Source organism: Protopterus annectens, chromosome 2.part1 (genome assembly GCF_019279795.1).
Source record: "Protopterus annectens isolate FY-2018-M chromosome 2.part1, PAN1.0, whole genome shotgun sequence".
NCBI classification, from domain to species: domain Eukaryota; kingdom Metazoa; phylum Chordata; order Ceratodontiformes; family Protopteridae; genus Protopterus; species Protopterus annectens.
Genome location: NC_056729.1, coordinates 757105253 through 757128427, shown reverse-complemented (window position 1 = coordinate 757128427; position 23175 = coordinate 757105253). Strand labels below are relative to the sequence as shown.

Genomic DNA, 23175 nt, shown 5'->3' with positions numbered 1-23175 from the left:
ACCTATAGACCCCTGCCCACCTGAACCTCCCACTTCACAGTCCTCTGTTCTCATTCTCACCTATACCAACTTCCACTATAAAAACTACTTTGTGAACTCAAACCTTGTACTAACGCACCAGACAATTTACCTGCTGAATTTCTGCAACTATCTGCAAATTTCATAGCTATACTATCAACCTGCTCCTCAATAGATCTATTCAGGAGTCCAGTATACCAAACATATGGACAAAAGCATTTGTTCTTCAACTTCATAAAGGTGGCAACAACTCTGATACCTCTAATTTCCAACCCATCGTTATCCTCTCCCCATCTCTAAAATATTAGAAAAATGCATTCACATTCAACTTCTTAACTGTCTTATCCAAAACAAGATACTTTCCCCCACACAGCATGACTTCAGGCCAGGACATAGTACCTACACTACTCTCATATCCTTTATGGACACAGTAAACAGGGCTTGCAATGCCGGTTAGATAATCTCCTCACTGTTCCTAGATCTCTCTAAGGCCTTCGACATGGTTTCACATCCCCTTCTGTTCACAAAACTCACCAACTTAGGTCACTCATGGGGTATACCTTAAACTGGTTCCCTGACTATCTTGCCAATAGGCAACAATCTACCAAATGGCAACACTCCTTTTCACCTTTTCTCAACGCAACCGCAGGTGTATCTCAAGAATCTATACTAGATCCCCTCTTTTTCAGTACATTCATTAACAACTTCCACACCACCCTTACTCATGGCACAGTTATCCAATATGCAGATGATTCTACAATCATCTGTACTGCCAAATCTATATCTGAGTTATGTCTTACCCAAAATGCTTTCATTTCAACTGAAACCTGGATGTCAAACAACCATCTTGCTCTAAGTCTCAATAAAAGCAAACTTCTAATATTCCCCCCAAAACTATTGCTCTGTACAAGAATGCTTTTTCTGTCCAATCCCATAATAATACTGTCATTGAAGTCATTCCAAGTACCAAACTACTTGGAGTTATTATTGATGAATATCTAACCTTCGACCTTCATATCCATAGCAGCATCAAAAAACACATAAAAAATTAGGTACCATCTACAGACACAAATAATACCTTAATATTACTGCTAAAAAAGCTCTAGCATCATCCTTCCTGCTACCATCTCTACAATATGGTGCCCCAATCCCCACCAATATCCAGTCCTCCCTGAAAACCAACTGGACTCATGTTACAACAAGATTGCCAAATTTGTAACACATTCAAAAACTCAGCACACCACTGCTTATCTCTACAACAGCTAAACTGGCTCGAACTCCCACACTAACTCACTTATTCACAATTAACCACTGCACATAAACTCATATGCAAGCATTCAACATGCCCTTCCCTCTCCTGCTTATTGACTACATACCACCCTAACAGGCCACTAAGATCCAAAAACACAATGATGCTGAAAGTTGAAAAACCTATCCTTACAGCTGGTCAAATGCCGCACTCTTTTACCATCTCATAACTATGGAATGCCCTCCCAAATTCTATCACAGCAATCAGTAATCCTGCTCTCTTTGAGAAGTCTCCCAGATCACACCTCTCTTCTCTCTGGCAATGTACTTGTGCCAAAATAGTACCTCCTAACACCTGATCCACTACTATATCGCTCTACAATATCACTACTTAGGAGCTTTCTCTGACTTGCTGAACACAATTGCTTATGCCTACAAAACTCCAAGAAATAACAATCAAAACTGCTGCCCTACCTGACTAACTCCATCCTCAATGATCAAATTGTACACAATGTTGATGTGTAATGTTTATAAATAACTTGCACCATTGTATATTTATTTCCATGCATTGAGGCTGTATATACGCTGTATATTATGCTTTTTCTTGTATGTGCTGTTAATGTTATGTGGAGCTATTCTCCCCATGCCTCTACTGAAAATGGGCTCACCTAGGCCCAATATACTTTCATGGTTAACAAATGCAATAAATAAATAAATAAATACATACATAAATAAATTTCAACTTGGCTGCCAAGTTTTGTGATGCTAGAAACTCACAATTGCAGTGATGCATATGGTTATAATTTTTAAGTGATTTCCTTGTCATTAGGCAAAAGACTATGGATGGAGTTTCTGTCCATCCAAAGTAGTTTATGAAACCATGGACTATAGAGTTGCCTGTATAAACTGCTTTTGGTAAGCAATATCTCATTCAAGAGCCACACTGTTGCCTGGCTCAAACGCCTTAGGTTTTCAGGTATAAAGGGATCTGTGACTGTTGTTTTAGACATGTCATCTGACATTTGCTTTTTAAGGAAGAATCCACTTTTCAGTGGATGCTCTGTAACATTTAGTTCATCCAGTGTCATCTCATTACCTGCACTGGTAATGTATTGCGTTCAGCTAAAGTAATTCACTTGGAGAAGCATTGTTGTCCTACTTGTTAGAAACATAGTATTTTCTAGGCATAAATGGGATAATCCATCATTCACTACTAAGAATGGCGTATCTCTACTTAAGGAAGCTCACTGCCATAAATATGAACATTCTTCATACCGCTCTGTCTCAGTACCAGCACTTACAAGATGGTGTGCAGCTGTTTTTACCAACTCCTCACTGGTGGTTGTCATACATGTTATACCCTCTGCATTTCTCATTTAGTTTAAATTCGCAGGCCAGTATTTATGATTATTGTTTACCTTTTCCATGTTATAGATACAGAATATCACTCATTATCAGCAGGACTTCTTTTCCTTTTTGTGAGATGACAGTACAGTAGATGGCCCCTAATGTGCATGGAACAAAGTTTCTATTGGCAACCTCCACAATTGCAATGGCTGTTTTACCAATGTATGCTATTGCTATTAGTGCCTGATTTATTCATTTGGCTGTTATGAGTGTTGATGAACAGGTATGTCAATGATTCAACATAGATCCTGCAGCCAGCACACCAAGAAAGCCAAAGATCTGGGATGAGAATACATGGGAGCCACAGCTGGCAGTGGAAAATGGGTATATATATGTGACCAAAGGATGGAAATGTGGGTCACAGAGAAGCTTTATGCTGAGAATAAACACCACCTCAGTAGGAGAGGGACAGCACTATAAAAAGAACTTTGGGAGTCATGTAGTTGCCACTGCGTTTTTAAACTGAGTAGAATGGTTAAAAAAAGAAAGGAAACCACAAAGAAGCATCTTTAAGAAAAAAAGTAGAAAATGAAGAATACATTGGGGGGATATATGAGCGGACATGTGCATGTAGCATGCTTAAAAAGGTAAAATGGAGGAAGAGGCCAAAATGTAATACTGCACAATGCTAGTATGATGATAAAAAAATTTGGGAAGGGGCAGCATGCCATCCTGGGATATGACATGTGACAAAGTAAATATTTCTAGCATCACAGAGACTTATTCAGTAGAATCTGTATTTTAGTTATGTATTAATCTAGCTGGTCCAACTGAATGTATTGCCCATTTTCAGAGGAGCCCTGGGGTAAAAAGCTGCACAATAAAATGAAATAGCATGAGATATAATGAAATAAAATGAAATCAATTTTTTAACAGTGACTGAATAGTATTTCTTAGTTTGATATAGTATGAGTGATTAAAAACATTTTTGTAGGTCAACATACATCTATAACAATGGTTTAAATAAACAGTGAAGTATGAAGATGGATTGAGGTATTGGAGTTCCAGGTTATCATCTTTATGAAAGATAGACAAGGAAAAGGGTGGGAGGCAGTGATAGTCTATGTAAAATTATATAATAGATAGGATAGCTTGCAATGCTATAGAAGAAAAAGGAACAGCTGAGCAAGACAGAATGTGACTAGTGAAGAAGATACATACATTAGTAGTCAAACTGCATGGTCTGCATTTGTGCGAGTGTGTGTGTGCGTGTGTGTGTGTGTGTGTGTGTGTGTGTGTGTGTGTGTGTGTGTGTGTGTGTGTGTGTGTATGGGTATGTATTTGTATATTTGTGTGTGTGGGTGTGGTTGTATATATGCACACATGGGCATGTGTGCATGTGTATACATGTGGGCATGTGGTTCCCCTTCACAAAGTTGAACGTTCCAAAACTCGAAATGCATATGACCGACGCTATATGCTCGAATTTCGGAAGCTCGACTTCCTGAAAGGGAACGGGAAAAAAAATTAACACAAAAAAAAGTGTTTCTGCAGGGGAGCAAGTCCCCCTGCACACCCTGCTACTTATTTATTCCAACTCCGAGATTGCACTACAGCGCAGAAAGGGAAATCTCCCGTTCTGTGCTGTATGCCATTCCCCATTCACACAGTCGAGCTTCTACAATTTCGAGCATATGGTCTCGACCATATGCATTTCGAGATTGTGGCCATTTGACTTTGTGAAGGGGAACTGGGCATGTATATGTGTGTGTGTGTGTGTGTGTGTGTGTGTGTGTGTGTGTGTGTGAGTGTGTGTGTGTGTGTGTGTGTGGTATGTTGGTGTGGGTATACAAATGTGTGTGTGTGTTTGTATATTTCTATATGTGCGGGTGTGGTTGTATATATGTACGTATGTGAGTGTTTGTATGTGTGTGTGTGTGTGTGTGTGTGTGTGTGTGTGTGTGTGTGTGTGTGTGTGTGTGTGTGTATGTGTGTGTGTGTGTGTGTGTGTCTGCATGCATGTATGTGTGTGTGCATATTTGTGTGTGCGGTTGTGTGTGATTGTAAATATGCATATGTGTGTGTGTGTGTGTGTGTGTGTGTGTGTGTGTGTGTGTGTGTGTGTGTGTGTGTGTGTGTGTGTGTGTGTGTGTGTGTGTGTGTGTGTGTGTGTGTGTGTGTGTGTGTGTGTGTGTGTGTGTGTGTGTATGTGTTTTTGTGTGAGTAAGATAGATTGTTGGCTACCAGAATGTAACACCTACCAGTAACATTAATGGATGAAAGTCTGTGAGGGTACAAGTTCCAGAGCTGAGAATAAAAAAAAAAGAAGACGGTAACTGCAGATCCCCACATTTGTGCTTGATTCTGCAATGAAAGAAATGTCAGATCTCCAAAATATCTTTTTAATAATGTATTGTTATATAACAGAAATTTTTAGCAAGCCTCATTTCAGTGCAGATGTGTCAGATGACTGTGAAAAGCTGCATTTGTGACGGAAAGAGAGTTCTAACTGAACCTGCTCTGTTCTAAACAACCACTTGATTGCTTGAATCACGTGTACTGTCTAATTGTCCCACTGTCAATGAGTGAATGAATGAATGAATGAATGAATGAATGAATGAATGAATGAATAAGAGATGGAAAGGGGATCTGATGGTTGAGGTTTTCTAGTGGGTAGCTCAAAGACATGTAGATGGCTAGGCTGGTTAGAAGGTACTCATATAAGCTCCTACATCCAGGGTAAAAAGTGAAAGAATATTAATAGAGGTTTTGGATCAGGAAGACTTTTGATAAGCTGGTGTAGCCAAATTAACATTTTAACCTTGGTTCTAGCTGGGACAGCAAAGTAAGTGATATGGAGATGAAATATCTGCTGGTCATCAGTGACCATGTTACAGTGTAGCTTACCTTGATCAGGGCAGTGAATACAAAAGGGGAAGAGAAAGTGGGCTGGCACTATGCAAAGGTGGATGCAAGCAGCTAGAAGTGAAACTACAAAAGTAACTAGGCTAATGCAGAAAAGCAGAGAAGAAAACAAACTGGATAATATTGAGAGGTGGCTGCATTCTGTAAGATACACTTAAGTGTCTTTGCAGATGAATGCAGTTAAAGCTCAAGAGGATAGCAAAGTGGCTGTGCATGGAGAATAGGCTAATAGATTAGAATTAGGCTAATTGCCCTTGCAAGCCATTTTAAACCTAGCCAATTATCGCCTCTGAGATTCAAACCCTGCACTGGGTGTTTGGAAAGCAAGTACCTTAACCATTAGGCCACTCTCCCATCCCTACAGCAGTTGTTAGAAAATAAAAATAAGAATGCATTCAAATGGTAAAAGGCAGCAGGAGGATAGAAGAGAAGCAGACCAATATTAAGGCCAGGGGGTAGTGCAGCTAAACAGGTGATGAAGGCTAACATCAAGGATAGACAAGGGATGAAATTGGATGGGGATAAAATGAGATGACAAAGGTACATATCTCAGAAAGAAATGGTGTATTAATCTAAACAAGTTGATCAAGGTTAGAAAGGAAAGCTGCTGTTCAACAAGTAAACACTGGATAAGGTTTGAACTATTATTTAATGGTATTATTTGATACATGAGGACTTAACCACAGAAAGTCACAGAGAGTGTAATTTCTATGCATGTGTGCCAGAAGTGATTCACTTCCTGTGGGATTTTTTTGTTTTCTCTGAGCCTATGCGACCATTAGGTCAATATATTTCAGTAAGGTCATGTGAGAGACAAGCACTCCAATACAAAGTTCACATTTATTTATTTGTCAGGTTGAGCTGAAAAATCAGAGAGTGGTATCTTCATCAAGTGAGAATTCAGTAAATCATAGGGAACTCATTTCTGAAATGCTGAACGAGTTTTTCACTCCAGTATTCTCTAAAGGATAAGAGAAAAGAGTAACAAGTTAGGAAAGTAGAAGGCAGTGGGAGGTGGGAAATGTTCTGCTGAATAGCCAACAACATACAGGTCACCGCTGAGATACTTTTTTTGAGTATTCATTATCATACAAGTATCATAGCAGAACCATTCGCAGAATTCTTTAACAAGTATCTGGTCACTAGGGATGTACCATATGACTGAGAAAGAGTTTTGGTTGTTTCCTTGTTCAAAGAAGGTAGCAGGATCAGTTCAGATAAACATTGAGAAAAGCTAGTGAAAAGGTTAGCACTAGGGCAGAAAGTTATGAAGTCATGAGGGAGGTGTTTATAAAGAGCACCATAGGATGTGATTCCAAGGAGGAAGCTGTCAAAGGTGAATGAGGTTGCCAGTAGATTGCTGCAGAGGTTACTGATGAAGCTCTCATTTTTTTATATATATTCAGATTTAATATGGTAGAGAGAGTGAATACAAAATGGAATCTACTTGCAGGTGATGTAAGAATTATAGCCATGGTCGAGATTGGGATAATAACTCAAATGTTACCTGGATGTACTCTATGGCTGGGCAGAGAAATTTCAAATGAAGTTTACTGCCAATGACTACAATGTTCCATATTTTGACACAACAATCCAAATGTCACATGAAGGTAGAAAAATATGAAACTGTAAGATATAGTGTTTGAAAAGGACCTATGATTGATTATCACATCAGCTGTGGATCATCAGTCATAAATAGACAATGTGGCTGGAACAGCCAAATCCATGTTCTGGTGTACTTTGTGAGGCATAGATTCCAGACATAGTTTGAAAATACACTAGCTCTGTTGAAAACTTTTGAGGCCACATATGGAATGATGTTTGCATTTTGGAAACCATAGAATGAAAAGAGTGTTAACCAACTCAAAAGCATCAAGTGAAAGGACTGGGCAGTCATTTTGAGACTGGAAAGACAGGAGTATGAATGGCATCTGGAAATGATAAAACTATAACTTTGACAACAGAAAAGAGAGAAGAGGGATATCACTTCGGCCCCTATGATGATACACTGGACAATTCCAGAAGAGAGACCATCAGATGCAATTGAAGGATGTTCATTTTATTCTGGACCTTAAAGTTATTTTTCCACTAAAATATTTATAGCAGGACCAGACTGCCTAAGGTGGTGAGCTGTGAATTCACAAGAGCCTTCAAAAGGGCAAATGACAGATTGAAAGGAATGGGTCATTATCTGCATATCAGATGCACCCTAATGATCAGATTAGATGGCTAAATTATATTTTTCTGCCTGCATTTTATGCAATGTAATGATACTGCCAAGCAGGGGCGGCTTGTGCTATTGGACTTCAAGGACTGCAGCCCCCCCAGCTATAAAAATAAAAAATAAAAACAGAAATAAAACAAAAAACGAAATAAAAAAATAAAATTAACAGAGTCACGGACCATCGTGCATGCACACTCGTGGCATTTCCCACTATCTGGACTGCTGGTGAACCAGTCTAGAGCATGCTCACAGAATCCAGACTGTCTCACCAGCAGTCCAGATTGGGAAGACAACATTGAATTTGCAAATTTCTCAGAAGTCTATGCAGTTAGAACTGCATAAACAGGAAGGGGATTGGACTGCAACATCTGCAGGCTGATGCTCTCGCAGGAAGGAGCATCACAGCATGGAAGGGGAAGGACTTGCTTGCTGGATTGTACAGCTTGTTGTCATGGGCTTTCTATATGGATGGATCATCACAGGCTTTTAGCTGCTGCAAGGGACTTATGGAGGAGCTCGAATGTATGATGTCTGTTAGCTGCAGGTAGTGAGAGTGATTTATGTTAGCTGCGGATGGATTAACTGTGTGTGTGTGTGTGTGTGTGTGTGTGTGTGTGTGTGTGTGTGTGTGTGTGTGTGTGTGTGTGTGTGTGTGTGTGTGTGTGTGAGAATAAGGCTTGAACCCTGTACCTTGGGGTCCAAGTGGCAAGAGCCTGAATTCCCTACCACCACTATTTGTAAAGAAAATGCAGATTTTTGCCTCATATTTGTTCTGTTCCTCATAAAATCTATGGTTTCTGTATTTTTGTTTTTTGACACAGTCAGGGGTGCAGTGGTAGTGTTGTTGCTTGACAGCTACAAGTTGTCTGGTTTGATTCTTGGCTGGGTTGCCTTCTGTGTGAAGTCTGCATGCCCTCCCTGTATTTTTGTGTGGGTTTGCTCTGGTGTCCTCCCATCTTACAAAGACATGTGTCTGGAGTGTTTCTCCCTGGGCATCTGCTGAAAATTGGCTTTTGTTCCAAGTCAGACTTTCCTGGTTAACAAATGTTAAATAAAAATGACAAGCATTTGAATTTCAGACTTCATATTCTTCAGAAAGTACATGGTAACATGAAACCTTTTCTTCTAACAACTTTCGAAGTTTATAAGATGGATATTTGAAATTTGTCCCTATTTTTGGGACTGTATTCCCCCATTATTGGCTTTGTCCAGGCTTTTTGTGCTAAGGTTGAGAGCTATGGTGAGAAGTGAATTCACTGAATATGTCTGGAGGCTGTATTCCCCAATTATTGGCTTTGTCCAGGTTTTTTGTGCTAAGGTTGAGAGCTATGGTGAGAAGTGAATTCACTGAATATGTCTGGGGGCTGTATTCCCCCATTATTGGCTTTGTCCAGGTTTTTTGTGCTAAGGTTGAGAGCTATGGTGAGAAGTAAATTCACTGAATATGTCTGGGGGCTGTATTCCCCCATTATTGGCTTTGTCCAGGCTTTTTGTGCTAAGGTTGAGAGCTATGGTGAGAAGTGAATTCACTGAATATGTCTGGGGGCTGTATTCCCCCATTATTGGCTTTGTCCAGGCTTTTGTGCTAAGGTTGAGAGCTATGGTGAGAAGTGAATTCACTGAATATGTCTGGGGGCTGTATTCCCCCATTATTGGCTTTGTCCAGGCTTTTTGTGCTAAGGTTGAGAGCTATGGTGTGAAGTGAATTCACTGAATATGTCTGGGGGCTGTATTCCCCCATTATTGGCTTTGTCCAGGCTTTTTGTGCTAAGGTTGAGAGCTATGGTGAGAAGTGAATTCACTGAATATGTCTGGGGGCTGTTTTCCCCCATTATTGGCTTTGTCCAGGTTTTTTGTGCTAAGGTTGAGAGCTATGGTGAGAAGTGAATTCACTGAATATGTCTGGGGGCTGTATTCCCCCATTATTGGCTTTGTCCAGGTTTTTTGTGCTAAGGTTGAGAGCTATGGTGAGAAGTGAATTCACTGAATATGTCTGGGGGCTGTATTCCCCATTATTGGCTTTGTCCAGGTTTTTTGTGCTAAGGTTGAGAGCTATGGTGAGAAGTGAATTCACTGAATATGTCTGGGGGCTGTATTCCCCCATTATTGGCTTTGTCCAGGTTTTTTGTGCTAAGGTTGAGAGCTATGGTGAGAACTGAATTCACTGAATATGTCTGGGGGCTGTATTCCCCCATTATTGGCTTTGTCCAGGCTTTTTGTGCTAAGGTTGAGAGCTATGGTGAGAAGTGAATTCACTGAATATGTTTAAGAAAATCAAGAGAAGGGAGGTCGACGAAGAACAGGACCAGGAACAAATGGTAGAAGAAAGGACATTTATACGATCACTGCCAAAGTCATCCAAATGTAACATTTTGTACAATTCTAATATGGACTTTAAAATTTTCAATTATTCTGACATTGACATAACATCTGACATGGTTGACTTACTAGCGAAAGGCCACACCTTTGTGCCTACAGTACATCTAGATGTGGCAACTACTTTGATAGACTTGAAACTATTTGTTCGGAAACTGAACCTAGTGGCACTAATGGGGGAACAAATTAATACTAAAAGTGACTATTATGTGTCTAGTGTATACAATCCACCTCTGCACCCTTTAATAGGGCTTTTTGAACAAGTTAGTGAGTTGGATTTTCGTAATCTCACCAATAGATCGAACAGTCTAAGACTAGGTGGTGTACAACAATATAACATCAGTTAGGAGGATAGGGACACCTTGCGGTATTTATGTCAGGCACCAGTACGTTTTATGAAACCTGACAAGGGTGGAAGCCTGGCTATCATGAATATTATAGATTACAACAATAGAATGTCCGATATACTCGAGGGCCCCACTTATGTTGAGGTGTCGAGGAATGAACTCAATGGTGCCTATAGAAGAGTCAGGTCCTTTATAGAGGACCTTTACATAGAGGCAAAAATAGACAAAACAGTATATAACTACCTAGTACAACCAGCCCCTAGGATTCTGATGTTGTTCGGAATCCCAAAAGTTCATAAAAGTGTTGATAGTCCCCTAATGCGCCCCTTAGTGGATGCTAGAGATAGTATTACATATACATGTACAAAGGTGGTAGACAACACCTTAAAGAAATATGTTCTACATGAACCACAAATTTCCAAAGACTCATGGTCCTTTTTGGAGAGCATTAACAAGCTCCCATTTAGTGAGGACTTTTTGTTCCTGACCATAGATGTAAAAGATTTGTACTCATCTATCCCCCACTGTGAGGGAATAGAATGGGTATTGCATATGATGAGACGCCATGGAGCACCCAATACTGAGATACAACTAGTGGAAGAGCTCCTGGATATTGTGTTGTCTTAAAATTATGTCATCTTTAACACTAAACTTTACCACCAGAAGGTTGGAGTGGCCATGGGTTCCCCTTGTGGGGCCAGTCTAGCTAATCTTGTAATGGCCTATTGGGAAACGGAACATGTTCTAACTAATCCCACATTACAGGACCAAATTAAGTTTTACACATGATTTTTAGATGACATATTTATTTTGTTTAAAGGTAAATCAGCTACAGTGCAACACATGTTGGAAGGCTTTAATTCTAGTACTAATTTTTTGAAGTTCACTTTTTCTTACAGTACAGACAAAATTTCATACTTAGACGTAGAACTAAGTAAGGATTACCAGGAAAGGACTTATGTAGCTAAGATCTTTCAGAAGGACACCTATTCCAACGCGTTCCTTCAATATACCAGTTGTCACCCTTCATTCCAGAAAAATCTGTAGTGAAGGGCCAACTGGTTAGAGCTGCCAGGATGGTATCCAGAGATACCGATTTTGAGGAAGAATGTAGATTATTACAATTCTTCTTTACACAGAGAGGGTACCCTAGTTCTCTCATTCTAGAAATCATTAGAGAGGTTCAGCACAAAAGGATGACAGGTGTATACACTCCAATTTTGAACAACAACACTACTGTTAGACCTTGGACGAGGACGGTAAAACAGCAGTTCAGCCCTTATAATTTCATTTGTACTTTTAACCTTGATTCTTACGATGTAGCGGCTATAATTTCTAAGAATTGAAACATTTTAATGAGAGATGGTCATTTTAGATCTCTCTTTCCAGCATTGCCTAAGATAGTTTTTAGACGAGGCAACAACTTGAAGTCAATTCTAGAAGGTACAGTAGACCACTCAGTAACAGAGACGCATGTACAAATGCAATATGTGTCGCCTTTGTAAACACATTGATGTGGGCCTGAGCTTTGAAATAAAAAATAAGAAATTTAAAACCACAGGAAAATTTGATTGCCAAAGTAAGCAGGTTGTCTATCTAGCTAAGTGCATGACATGTCCTGCTTTCTATATTGGTAAGACCGATAGAAAGCTGTGCGAGAGGAACACATATATTGTATTAGTAAAAATAAACTTGAAAACGCACTAGCTAGACATACCAGTGAGTATCCAGGACACATGTTTAAGTTTAGGGTCTTACAACAATTGAAATGTGACGGGAGAGGAGGACCTGAGTCACTTAGACTAGAAAGATGCAAATTAATTTGGCAATTGAGAGTAAATGCCTGTCATTTTCCAGGTATTAATAAAGGAAGCTCCATAATGTGTGTCCTACGTTTAAAGAACTTGGTTAGGTGATAGGAGAGTGACAAGGTTTGTCATAGCTAGGTTGTGAGTTTAGCTTATAAGAACTACGAGCATTGTATTTCACGAACTTGCATAGGTTTTGGTGTGTTTTCCACATGTCCACCATAGTTGAATTAATCACGACACTAATACTTAATTTTTTACATTTTAAAATTATTAGTGGGTGAAAATACGTTTGAGACTATCATTTTTAATGAGATGTTTAACATAAGAAATGACTACAGCTGCTTGACGTTATAGGCAGCGAAGAACGTATGTTGCAGTATGTATATATGTATTATTTAGTGCGGTTTACAATTGTGTTTGGAGTTTTAAATTGTTGGGCAACAGTTGTAATTTAATTTTAACATCAAAGTGCTAAGTTACTTTCAACTTTGATACAACTATATGGTTGTAAAAACATCTAGCCAATAACAATGTTACCATTATGTTCATGTGATTTAGTAAGGAGCCTATATAAAGGGCTTTTACTAGGAAATGGCTGTTTATATGATTTTATCTGATGAAGTTGAGTAAGGAGTACTCGACGAAAAGTGGATTTTAAAATTGAACGCTTAATAATAAATCAACACCTTTTTTAACTTTCACAGTTTCCTCATCGTGTTTTGATTGTCAACAGAGAGCAGCTTGGGGTTTGTGCGTTTTTTTACCTAGTGGTTGTTTTCTTTTTACTAGTCTGTTGAACTATTTAAGTTTCAGTCTTCCTTTCTTTTATAAAACAGATGATTTGGTGTAATGGTATGTTACTTTGATTGTTTTGTACAGGGTCCTGGGTTCAGAATTTGGCAATGTATGGTGTAACACAGCATTTTATTCTAGCAACTTTTCAACATTATATATGTAATGTTTAAAATGTGCCCTGGTTTTTGAGCTTTTGTCCCCACCCCAATAAATTTTGGCTTTTTCTAGATTTCTTGTGCTGCAAAGTTTAGATATACAGCTGAGTGTCAAGTAGATTTTACAAGAAGCTGAGAGCTGCAGGGGAACAAACATTTAGTGCTGCTTAGGCTGCTGGCTTGCATTGTTAATAGCACAACAGGTAGATAGATGCATTGCTGATGTTCTACTGTGTTGTAAAAGGGGTGGATGCTGTAGTCCTTTTTGGTGAAGATACCTAGTAACTATGAATCTGTTATCAGTTTGCCATCCATTCCCTATTGCAATATTACTAGCTTATCATTTTTTTAATGCAACATAGGCAATTTATTCCTCAAGGGCAACAGGCACTCTTTTTGTAGATGAAACAATGAAATATAAAGTTGTTTGTTAGCAACAACCTCTTCATTAGTTACAGATTTCTTCAATGTGGAATTATTTAGCTGACTTTTACTTCTTCAGAGATTGTGCATATTTACTGATAATGGTGGACTGTAGAAGTTTGTGTAGAATTTTATGATGGAAATGTTCTGAACTGGCCAGTTTTGTCATTATTGGTGCATGCATTTTGTTTCATTGTTTACTGGAAAAATGTTCTGAATTGGGCAGTTTTGTCATTATTGGTGCATGTGTTTTGTTTCATTCTTTACTGGGAAAATGATCAAAACAATACTTTTAAAATGCATTCTAACAACTGTACTGTATTGTACAAGGAATATCATTTAGTACAATCAGGAAGATGTATCAAAGAGCACATGTATGTTTCATGTGCAAGGGGCCTATGATTTGAAAACAGCCCAAAGTTAATTTTTATCTGCCACTGGCAAAATGTATTTTCTTTGAATGTGGGTTTCAATGCTGTTTCAATGAATGTGAGTTTCAAGGGCAGAGAAGTTTTAATGCTAAGTCTGTTTTCATTGTGAGACTGCATTGCTTTGTTTAGCAGATGTCTTCATGTTTGTGCTGTAAAATGCAAAATAAAACTTTCAAATGAAGTCCAAATCATCATAAAAGTAAAGCAGTATGCACATTAGTGTTTATGGTAAATGGGGTGAAATAGCCATGTAATGGTTCATTGGAATGGCTGCAGGGGGGAGGCTCCATTCAACCATGATTTTGTGAGGGGGAAGGGAGGAAAACTTAGACAGCCCCGGCTGAACTATACCTCCCAACTGTCCAGATTTTCACAGAATTAATAGATTTATGCTTCTTATTTTGGTTTGTTCCTCATAAAATTTGTGTTTTTCTGGCAAATCATTTAGGAATTAAGTCACTAAATAATGATAGACACTGAGTTTCAGACTTCATAACCTTCAGAAAAATGCATGCTAAAGTAAAACCTGTTATTCTATCAACTGTCTCAATTTATACAAGAGCAATTTGTAGTACTGTTTATATGTTCCCCCATTATATTTGGCCTTGTCCAGATTTATTGCATTAACAGGTTGAGAGGTACATGCAAATAAATTGCTTTATAAAATTAGGCATAGCCAAACCTCTCAACTGTCCCCGATTTTGGCTCAAAATGTTGCTCTTCCCTTAATAATCCATCCACAAAATAGCAATTTTGGAAGAAAATATGGAGGGTTTACAATTAAGAAATATGTGTAATAATCAGATTTATAGATCACTTTTATTTCAGAAATGCGTGTAGATTTTTTTATTTTGTCAGCTGCTCAAGTTAGCAGTGCTAATATTAAAAAAGTGTCCCTTCTTTGACAGGTTCCCAGCTGTATTGTGTGGCTATTTTATATTTTTGAATCACATTTGGTCCATCTTTCATAAAATTGTGTTTTTTTGGCAAATTAGTGGCAAATCATTAAAGACTGAAGTTAGAAAATAATGACAAACATCTGAGTTTCAGATTTCATACCCTTCAGAAAATTCATACTAATGCAAGACCTGCTATTCTATTATCTTTCTAAGTTTATAAGAGCAATATTTATAAATTATCCTTATCTTTGGGCCTTTGTCCCACTTCTACGTATGGCTTTGTCCAGATTTCTTGCTCTGAGGTTGAGAGGTATGACAAATGTGTCAGGGCCATTGCAGTCAGCCAGAGACATTTCAAATTGTGACATACTTGTTGCACCCCACTCCCCCATGTAGTGACTCTGGATGTGTCCAAGCAAGGCAAGGCGCAGTTATGCAGTGTAAATGTGCAGAGTATCCCCCCATCCAAGGTAGACACAAGTACTACAGTGGCTTTTCATCTGTCCTTGATTTTGCAGAATGGCCTGGTTTCTGTCATATTTTTGTACTGTTGATTTATGCTTATTATTACTTAGAAAGTGCCTGTAGCTCGGTGTTTAAGTAGCAATGCTTTAATGACCATCAGATAGGCTTGTCTGAGATCATAAGATGCAAGTAAGCTATAATAAGCATACTGTTAAAGAATTGCCAACATTGAAAGTCTTTCTGTTGTTGCCATGCAGAGAATACTTACATAACTAGATAAGGTATAAGCTTTGGGTATTGAAATGCATATGACAGTATTTGTAATAAAGGACAGGATTACACTATGTTAAGAAGCTCATTACACTTGTTGGAGACTTCTAGTCATCTCTGCAGGCTTTACCTGTAAACTAAACAGAATGCCAATCTATCATATGTGGTCCATAACTTGTACAGTAATCCTTTAAGCAATGTATCTTGAGCTTGTTTCTTGTTTGCTTTTCATGTTTTACTTTGATCATGTTTTCCCCATGAAACAAGTAGATAGTTGTTGTCAGGCAGCAGGTCTTTTTTGGATAAGAAACATTTTTACAAGTGGGGGTATCACAGAGATTGCTACTTTCAGCATGTTACTTGGTACTTTAATAAAGCTGAATATAAATTATAATTAGAACTGCAGTGCTAGAAAAAGTGGTTTGAGTTGAGTGCTGCTTGTTTTTCTTGTACTTGATTTTGACTGGCATTCCAGTAATGTATTTAAAAAGTAATTTATTGTTTCATGCCTCACAACCTTTTTGTTTCCATCTAGATACTAAGTAAGCTGTCATGCAGCCAATGCATTGGACTCTCATAATGACGGTTTGGCACCCAGGGCAGCATATTTAATTAAAGTTAGTTTTTGTGGTTTTGAGCATAGCTCCTCCTCTTTCTAGTTGGCTGCACTCCTTCCCATTGACCCCACCCATTCAGCTGTCTCCTGCAGCCCCCCTTTGATATGAAGCCACCAGCTGCCACTGGTGCCAAGCACATTGTGGTCCCATAGCCAAATGGTGGTCAGTATTGGATCCTTTATGTGAGTGTAGAGAAAAAATGCTTTTTTTTCTTATATCTTTCTTATTTGGATTGCCTACAACAAAAATGCCCTCTAACTACTCAAAATCTATTTCACTTGTTTCTCTTCAGGCAATGACTAGTTACAGGAAGCTGTCATCCAGTTGCCAGTCAGTTATCAGAGTTTTCTTTTTCTATTAGCCCTAATCCCACAGACCTCTGAGTCAGTTGATAGTTTTGATCTGCATTACCAGCCTACTGAACATGCATGCTTCCACCATACCTATCTCTGCCTACAGCATGCATTGCTTGGAATATATACCAGGTCTGAACCCAACTGCTGCTGACAAACATGCTATGACCAAGAGAATTTAGTACATCTGTGAGCCATGTTGCCTCCTTCCCAAGGAAGTGTGGCTACTGCCTCCTGCCCCAGGATAGGTGAGCCAGCATCGACTGCACACTCTCAACTTCCCCAAATTAGCTTTTTCTACACTTTCTTTGTTAAACTAATTTATTAACCAGTAATTCCGCTGGACTAAAGTGTCAGTAATGACCTGGAAGCACTGTCTGCTTAAGTAATTTGCTCAGAGTCACATGGTAGGCAAATGGAAGTGGAAGGAATCAAACCGTGTAACTGTGACTAAGTGGAGCAGTTTGTTATTATTTAGAGCTTTAATCCTATGCATAAATGCCATAAAGGTTTGCTGGGCATTATCAGGTCATATGGGCCACAGTCAGGGTTTCATTCCTCTGTACCTGAAAATTTCACAGCAATGTGAAGATGGTAGAATTACAAAAAGGAACCCCAAAAAATCCTTCAGGGCCTGAAGGCATTATTAGTCAATGCTACAAGTTGAGATTTACCTGCATCCAAAAATTAAATGATGCTGACATCAGCATTCTAAAACTAAACGTGAATGAATGGAGTAATGGACTAGACTGGTCCAATTCAAAGTAAAAAGTTGTCGATTTTAATGCCCTCTGGTCTGACAGCCTCACAGTGAGGCAGTTTCCACTTAGGCAGTTATACTGATGTTGTGTAATGTGCTTCATTTCTTTTTTCAAGTGCCTGAGAACTTTTATTTCTTAAAGCAAAGGTTAAGATGTCTTGGAATAGCTAGTTTGCAATTCTACCTTTTGAAATAATTGAAGTGTTTTGCATGCAAAGCTATATAATAACCTCAGTCTTACAACCCAGTGGAAGTTTAAGCATTGTTACATGTTTACTGAAAATATCTTTTTTCAGAAACTAACTTCCCAAGTCATAAGGGCCAAATTTCAACTAGCTGTGCAGAGCACCTACTCTCAAAGTTTTAATATCATACATTGAATGACTAACCAAATCATCCAAGCAGCATTAGTCTCAGGAAATCCTGAAATAAATATTTGCTGTTAACAAATATGGGTATTCATTAAATCTGCTGCTGACTATCTAATTTAATGTTTAGTTTCATCTGCCTTAATCTCATTAATACATATAATTGAGGATGGCAGAGAATATTGCAAAGCATTACATTGCCACAGAACAGCAGAGACATATAAAACCTGCAATATCTTATGTTAAGGCAGTTGAAAGGGGACAAAATCAACAAAGGCTAAGCTTTCAAAGTAACCAACTAATCTCATCTTATTTTCAAGGCAGAAATTAATTACAGTTGTTACACTATCTGTTTTGAAGGCCCAAGGAAATTAAGCATTTATATGTAAAATCTGATGAAGTTGCATCTAATTGGAATTGTACTGCATCTATTTCCTGCTGCAAAATGTTCTCATGTGTCATAAATGATTTAACTGTAGAAGACTACAGCAGGGCTACTCAGAAGCAATTAAACTGAAGCAGAACTATCCACACTTAAAACTGAACCGATTCTTCTAATTCACAACAGTTGACTCACAGACACACAGACACACTCTTAAATGCACACATGCATGACACACTCTTAAATGCACACATGCATGCACATGTACACACACACACACTCTCTCAAATGCACATATGCATGCACATGAACACACACACACACACACACACACACACACACACACACACACACACACACTCTCAAATGCACACATGCATGCACATGTACACACACACACACACACACACACACACACACACACACACACACACACACACTCAAATGGACATATGCATGCACATGTACACACACACACTCTGAAATGCACACATGCATGCACATGTACACAAACACACACACACACACACACACACACACACACACACACACACACACACACACACACACACACACACACACAAAAAGATTGTAACAAAATTGCATGGGGAATTTTACATGAGAAAGGCTACTCACTTATGTGAACTACTCTACCATACTCTCCACCATAAATGTATGCAGGTATTCCAGTCTCTTACTCTATGGCCCTTTGTCTTTCAGTGATGTTTGCAGAAATAACAGATTAGTGGAATTTTCATCTACATATTCTGCTAAGCTATAAAAAACACTAAAGCATACATGCTTTGCACACTGATGCTTTGAGGATGGCAGTGCAGCTTTTAGGAATTGCAACACTCTGCCATGGTATCACAGAATAAGTTTCTCATAGGTTCATAGGTGTTTACTTGGCTAATGACCACAAGGGCCTTTTTAGGCTTAGCCATGCATATCAAATCTCTGACGAGCTGTGATACCCTTGATAAGTGTAGGCTTGGGCCTGGGAGATGAACCATTTACAGGTTACCTGTTTGCATCAGAGAGACAAGTGCCAAACCAGGGATGAATTTCTGGTTTCCTACCCAATTGTCCAAGCTGCACTTGAATTGGATTAGGGGAGAACTTTTCTTCACATGGATGGGGAGCAGTTTCTATAGATGGGGTAGGCTCTGGGATACATACCTATCTCTCCAGCAGGCCCTATTTATATCACAGGCAAGGTTTAAGTCTTTAGAACAGGTAATTCTGATACATTTTATTTTGTAGATATGCAGGAGGTCCATCAGAATGGGGTCTGACAATGCCCTGTATGCCAGGCATAGAGCTCCCTTCAAAAGCCTGTAGGAGACAGAATATAGGGATAGGGCCTTGAGGTAGTCTGCATAGGACATATTACTTATGCCCTGCATTCTTTAAGTAAGGAACCTCTGCGGGCATTCCAGTTGTTGGATTTGCCTGTTTAGGTAAATACCAAAGGCGGCACTGTACTCAATGATAGTTCTGATGAATGCTGAATACAGTGGAACAATGATTTCCTTGGACTTAGATGCCATACCTTTGTTTATAAGGTACACAGGATAGAATGATTTCCTCACCACTGCAGACACATGATGATCAAGGGCTAGATTACTATGTGTCCCCAAGTCCATGACTACTGGGTCAACTGTAAGGGGTGTGTTGTCAATATGACAGTTACCATGGATGGATAACTTCCCAAAAGGATACTATTATACATTTCTTGGCATTTAGTTTTAGTCCATGACTCTGACACCAGTTGTTTGTCTGTCAGCCTTGTTTCATGACTCTTTGTGTTCATGAATTTCATCCACCCATGAGTGGTTTTACATTTCTGGAATGCCATCCTTCTTATGATATTTTAATTCAAAGTCCCATAAGCTTTCATTCAGACTGATATTAAATATACAATGTTAACTGCTGTCAAAAGATTTTTTTTAGTTTTTTGGCCAAATTTCCTTAGGGCAATACAAATAAATATGACACAGACGCTTACCTCCAAAAAGATATGTTAAGTGTTCTTGGTTAACTAGATGCAAATAAATAAAAACAGAAAATGTGCTTTCTGCACATCTTTTAAATGTAATTTATTCACTAACTGTATTCCAAGGTGAACCATCATTGTCTAAAGCAAATGACTGGTTCACTGCAAAAATGCTTCTAAAACTTACCAACAAAGAAACTCAGTTATTGATATATGAAAAGAAACATTCTCACTAATATAGGCAGCAATGTTAAAAATCAAACAAAAAAGTAAAGTGATGGTAATGAATGAAAGAATAAGCATTATATAAATTGAAAGCTATATAAGACCTTTATATATATATATATATATATATATATATATATATATATATATATATATATATATATATATATATATATGTGGTTTCAGCATGAGCCATTTATGCGTATGAAAAAGAAATGGATGACATGATGACATGAATGCATAAAATGATCATGTAAAAATAATATTAACTCATATGATTTAGTGGTGAGAGCTAAAAAATATCTTAAAATGCAACACATTTATTCAAATTAATTTTGCAAAATATAAGATAACCTCAGGCTAATAGGTTCTCTAGTCAAATTTATATGCAAAGATGATACAAAGTCTGTGCATCTGTTTATGCCCCAAGAAATAAATATTCCAAAAATGCAGCTCACTTAGGTTGTTTTCTAGAAAAGCCAGCATGTAATAGTCACTTTGGGGTAGATTTATTAATTTGTTATGGCTTGTTTATTCTTTCATTAACTAAGTAGGATGGCTGATCAGTTTACGTATTGTTCAGCCGAAGCAATGAAAGGAATATTTACAAAGTCACATAACTTATAAGATATAAAATTGATGCGTAGTGGTTGCAGACATCTTTATATTGAAACAGTAAGTAGAAAAGCAAACACATTTGTGTGTGAGCTTTTTCTGCTCCTCATTTAAACAGAACAGTAAACTCTTGTAGTTAATAAGGTTAACTTTGGAAATCCAACAGCAAGCATAGTCACTCATTGTTCAAATGCTATATAAGGAAAGAGAGGGAACTTGCTCTGTATATGACATATGCTTTTAAAAAACTGGATGAAAATACCTAGGCACTTATTATGGCCATCATCATTGAATGTCTTCATTTGCATGTGCATTTTGATTAGATCTTAACTTAAATATGAGGATGTTGAACTATTGGCACACTAAAGTTCTGAGTATAAGTATCTGCATCAGATGTAACAAAAATCATATATGGTGATCATGCACTAAAAGAAGCAGCACAAATAACTATTATTATTCTGTTTCACCGTCTTCAGAAAATATTGTTCAGGAATGGAATATTTGAATAAGCCCAGGCTCGAGGTTAGTGTTCATAGTCAAGTACCTAGTGGTCAGGTGACCCATATTACTTAGAGAGGCTCAGATTAATGATGCTGTGTGGAGCACTGTGTTCACATGCCACCGAGATAAAGGTAATGGGCCAGGATTCTGGAAATGGATGTTAGCACATAGGACATGGATTGCCACCTTACTACAAGTGAAGGAGCCAGAGCTTGAGTGGTATTCAGAAAAGTACATGAGACATTTGGTCGACATTGCCTCAATATACGGCATTGGCTCTGGAGCCAGGCATTTCAAGCAGAGACAGACTATCTCCATTTCTAGATCTGACCTTTAGGAGATGCTTTAGGCAAGAGTGGATGCACTCAAAATATCCCAGTTAGCTGCTCTTTGTTTTACTTTTCTGGTTGTGAATAATAATGTCATCTGAATGTAATTGCTAATTGCAGAAAACTGTATTTTGATTGTGTATATGTACGTAATAGCTATTCAAGCTATTTGCCTACTTAGAGACTGTGTTTCCACTTATTTGAATGATATGAACTAGTGATATTTCATCAGTATTTACATGGGGCATTTTGGAAACATCTGTAGTGCTATGGTTGGGAGAAGAAACTTGTCTGATCTCAACCGACGGACGAATTGCAAATTCCACATTTGAGAGATATGTTTCAACAAGCTTGGAGGGCAGCAGTTGAGGCCGTCTGCAAACTGAAGGACTGGATAAAGAAGGAGATCGACAATGACAAGAAGGAAGACTATGAGCTAGACAAACAGACCAGTGACACAAGACAGGAAGTGGGATAACGACTGAGTGACAGCAGATGTAGATGCTGTCAAGAGGTGGAAGGAGAAATCTGATGAGTTCAGGAATCTAGTGAGCCTGCCTCTGGTGATGGTAAATAGTAACATGTGGAATTGCATCTACTTCTTTAGGCAGACTAACTGTTTTATACATTTCCACTGTGACAAATGCTCAAGATGAAATGGCATTCAGCTAAAAATGACAACGAAAGATGATTCTTTTCTAGATACCTTTTTATTGTTGCATGGAAGACTGCGATCACACCTTTGGATTAACACACTGGGATAGTGTCTCGTATTTTCCAAGAAGGAGAGGAGATTATGGTCTAATACAGAGCGTTCATTATCTTCAGCCTTCAGAGGAAGTCTATGACTGGGTGCTGTAAAAGAATCTTTGCTTGGTAACTCTCAAGGCTATGAAATGGAGCAATCCAGATTTCATTCAGGATGTGACTCAACTATTTGTCCTTGCACATATAAAAGAATGGCATGGGAATAGATTGATACTGTCTTCACAAATTTTGTAGAGTATGAGGAGGTATATGACCATCTTCCTTGGTATGTCTTGTGAGCATTATTACAACAATATGGGGTCCCATGAACACTGTTATGTGTTATTTAGTCATGATATATGAGAAGTAAGAGTTGTGCGTGCATTGTTAATATTTATTTTTTGTCTTTTTTGACAAAAAAGTCCACTTTTCAGTGGAGGCCTAGGGGAAAAAGTTCCACATTTAAGTTACACATGATGTACATTTATAATTGCAGGGCAAAAACATCCATAATTGAGCTTATTTCCATTTTTAAATATGTTTAAATA

General features: G+C 38.3%; 1 protein-coding gene across 1 annotated transcript in view; it reads left to right on the top strand.

The window, feature by feature from the left end:
* Nucleotides 1–10023: 10023 nt before the first annotated feature.
* Nucleotides 10024–23175, top strand: part of LOC122794910 (cap-specific mRNA (nucleoside-2'-O-)-methyltransferase 1-like) — a 106568-nt gene continuing 93416 nt past the window's right edge. The window contains 1 exon segment of the mRNA XM_044063503.1: nucleotides 10024–10405. Coding sequence (XP_043919438.1) covers nucleotides 10024–10405 — 382 coding nt within the window.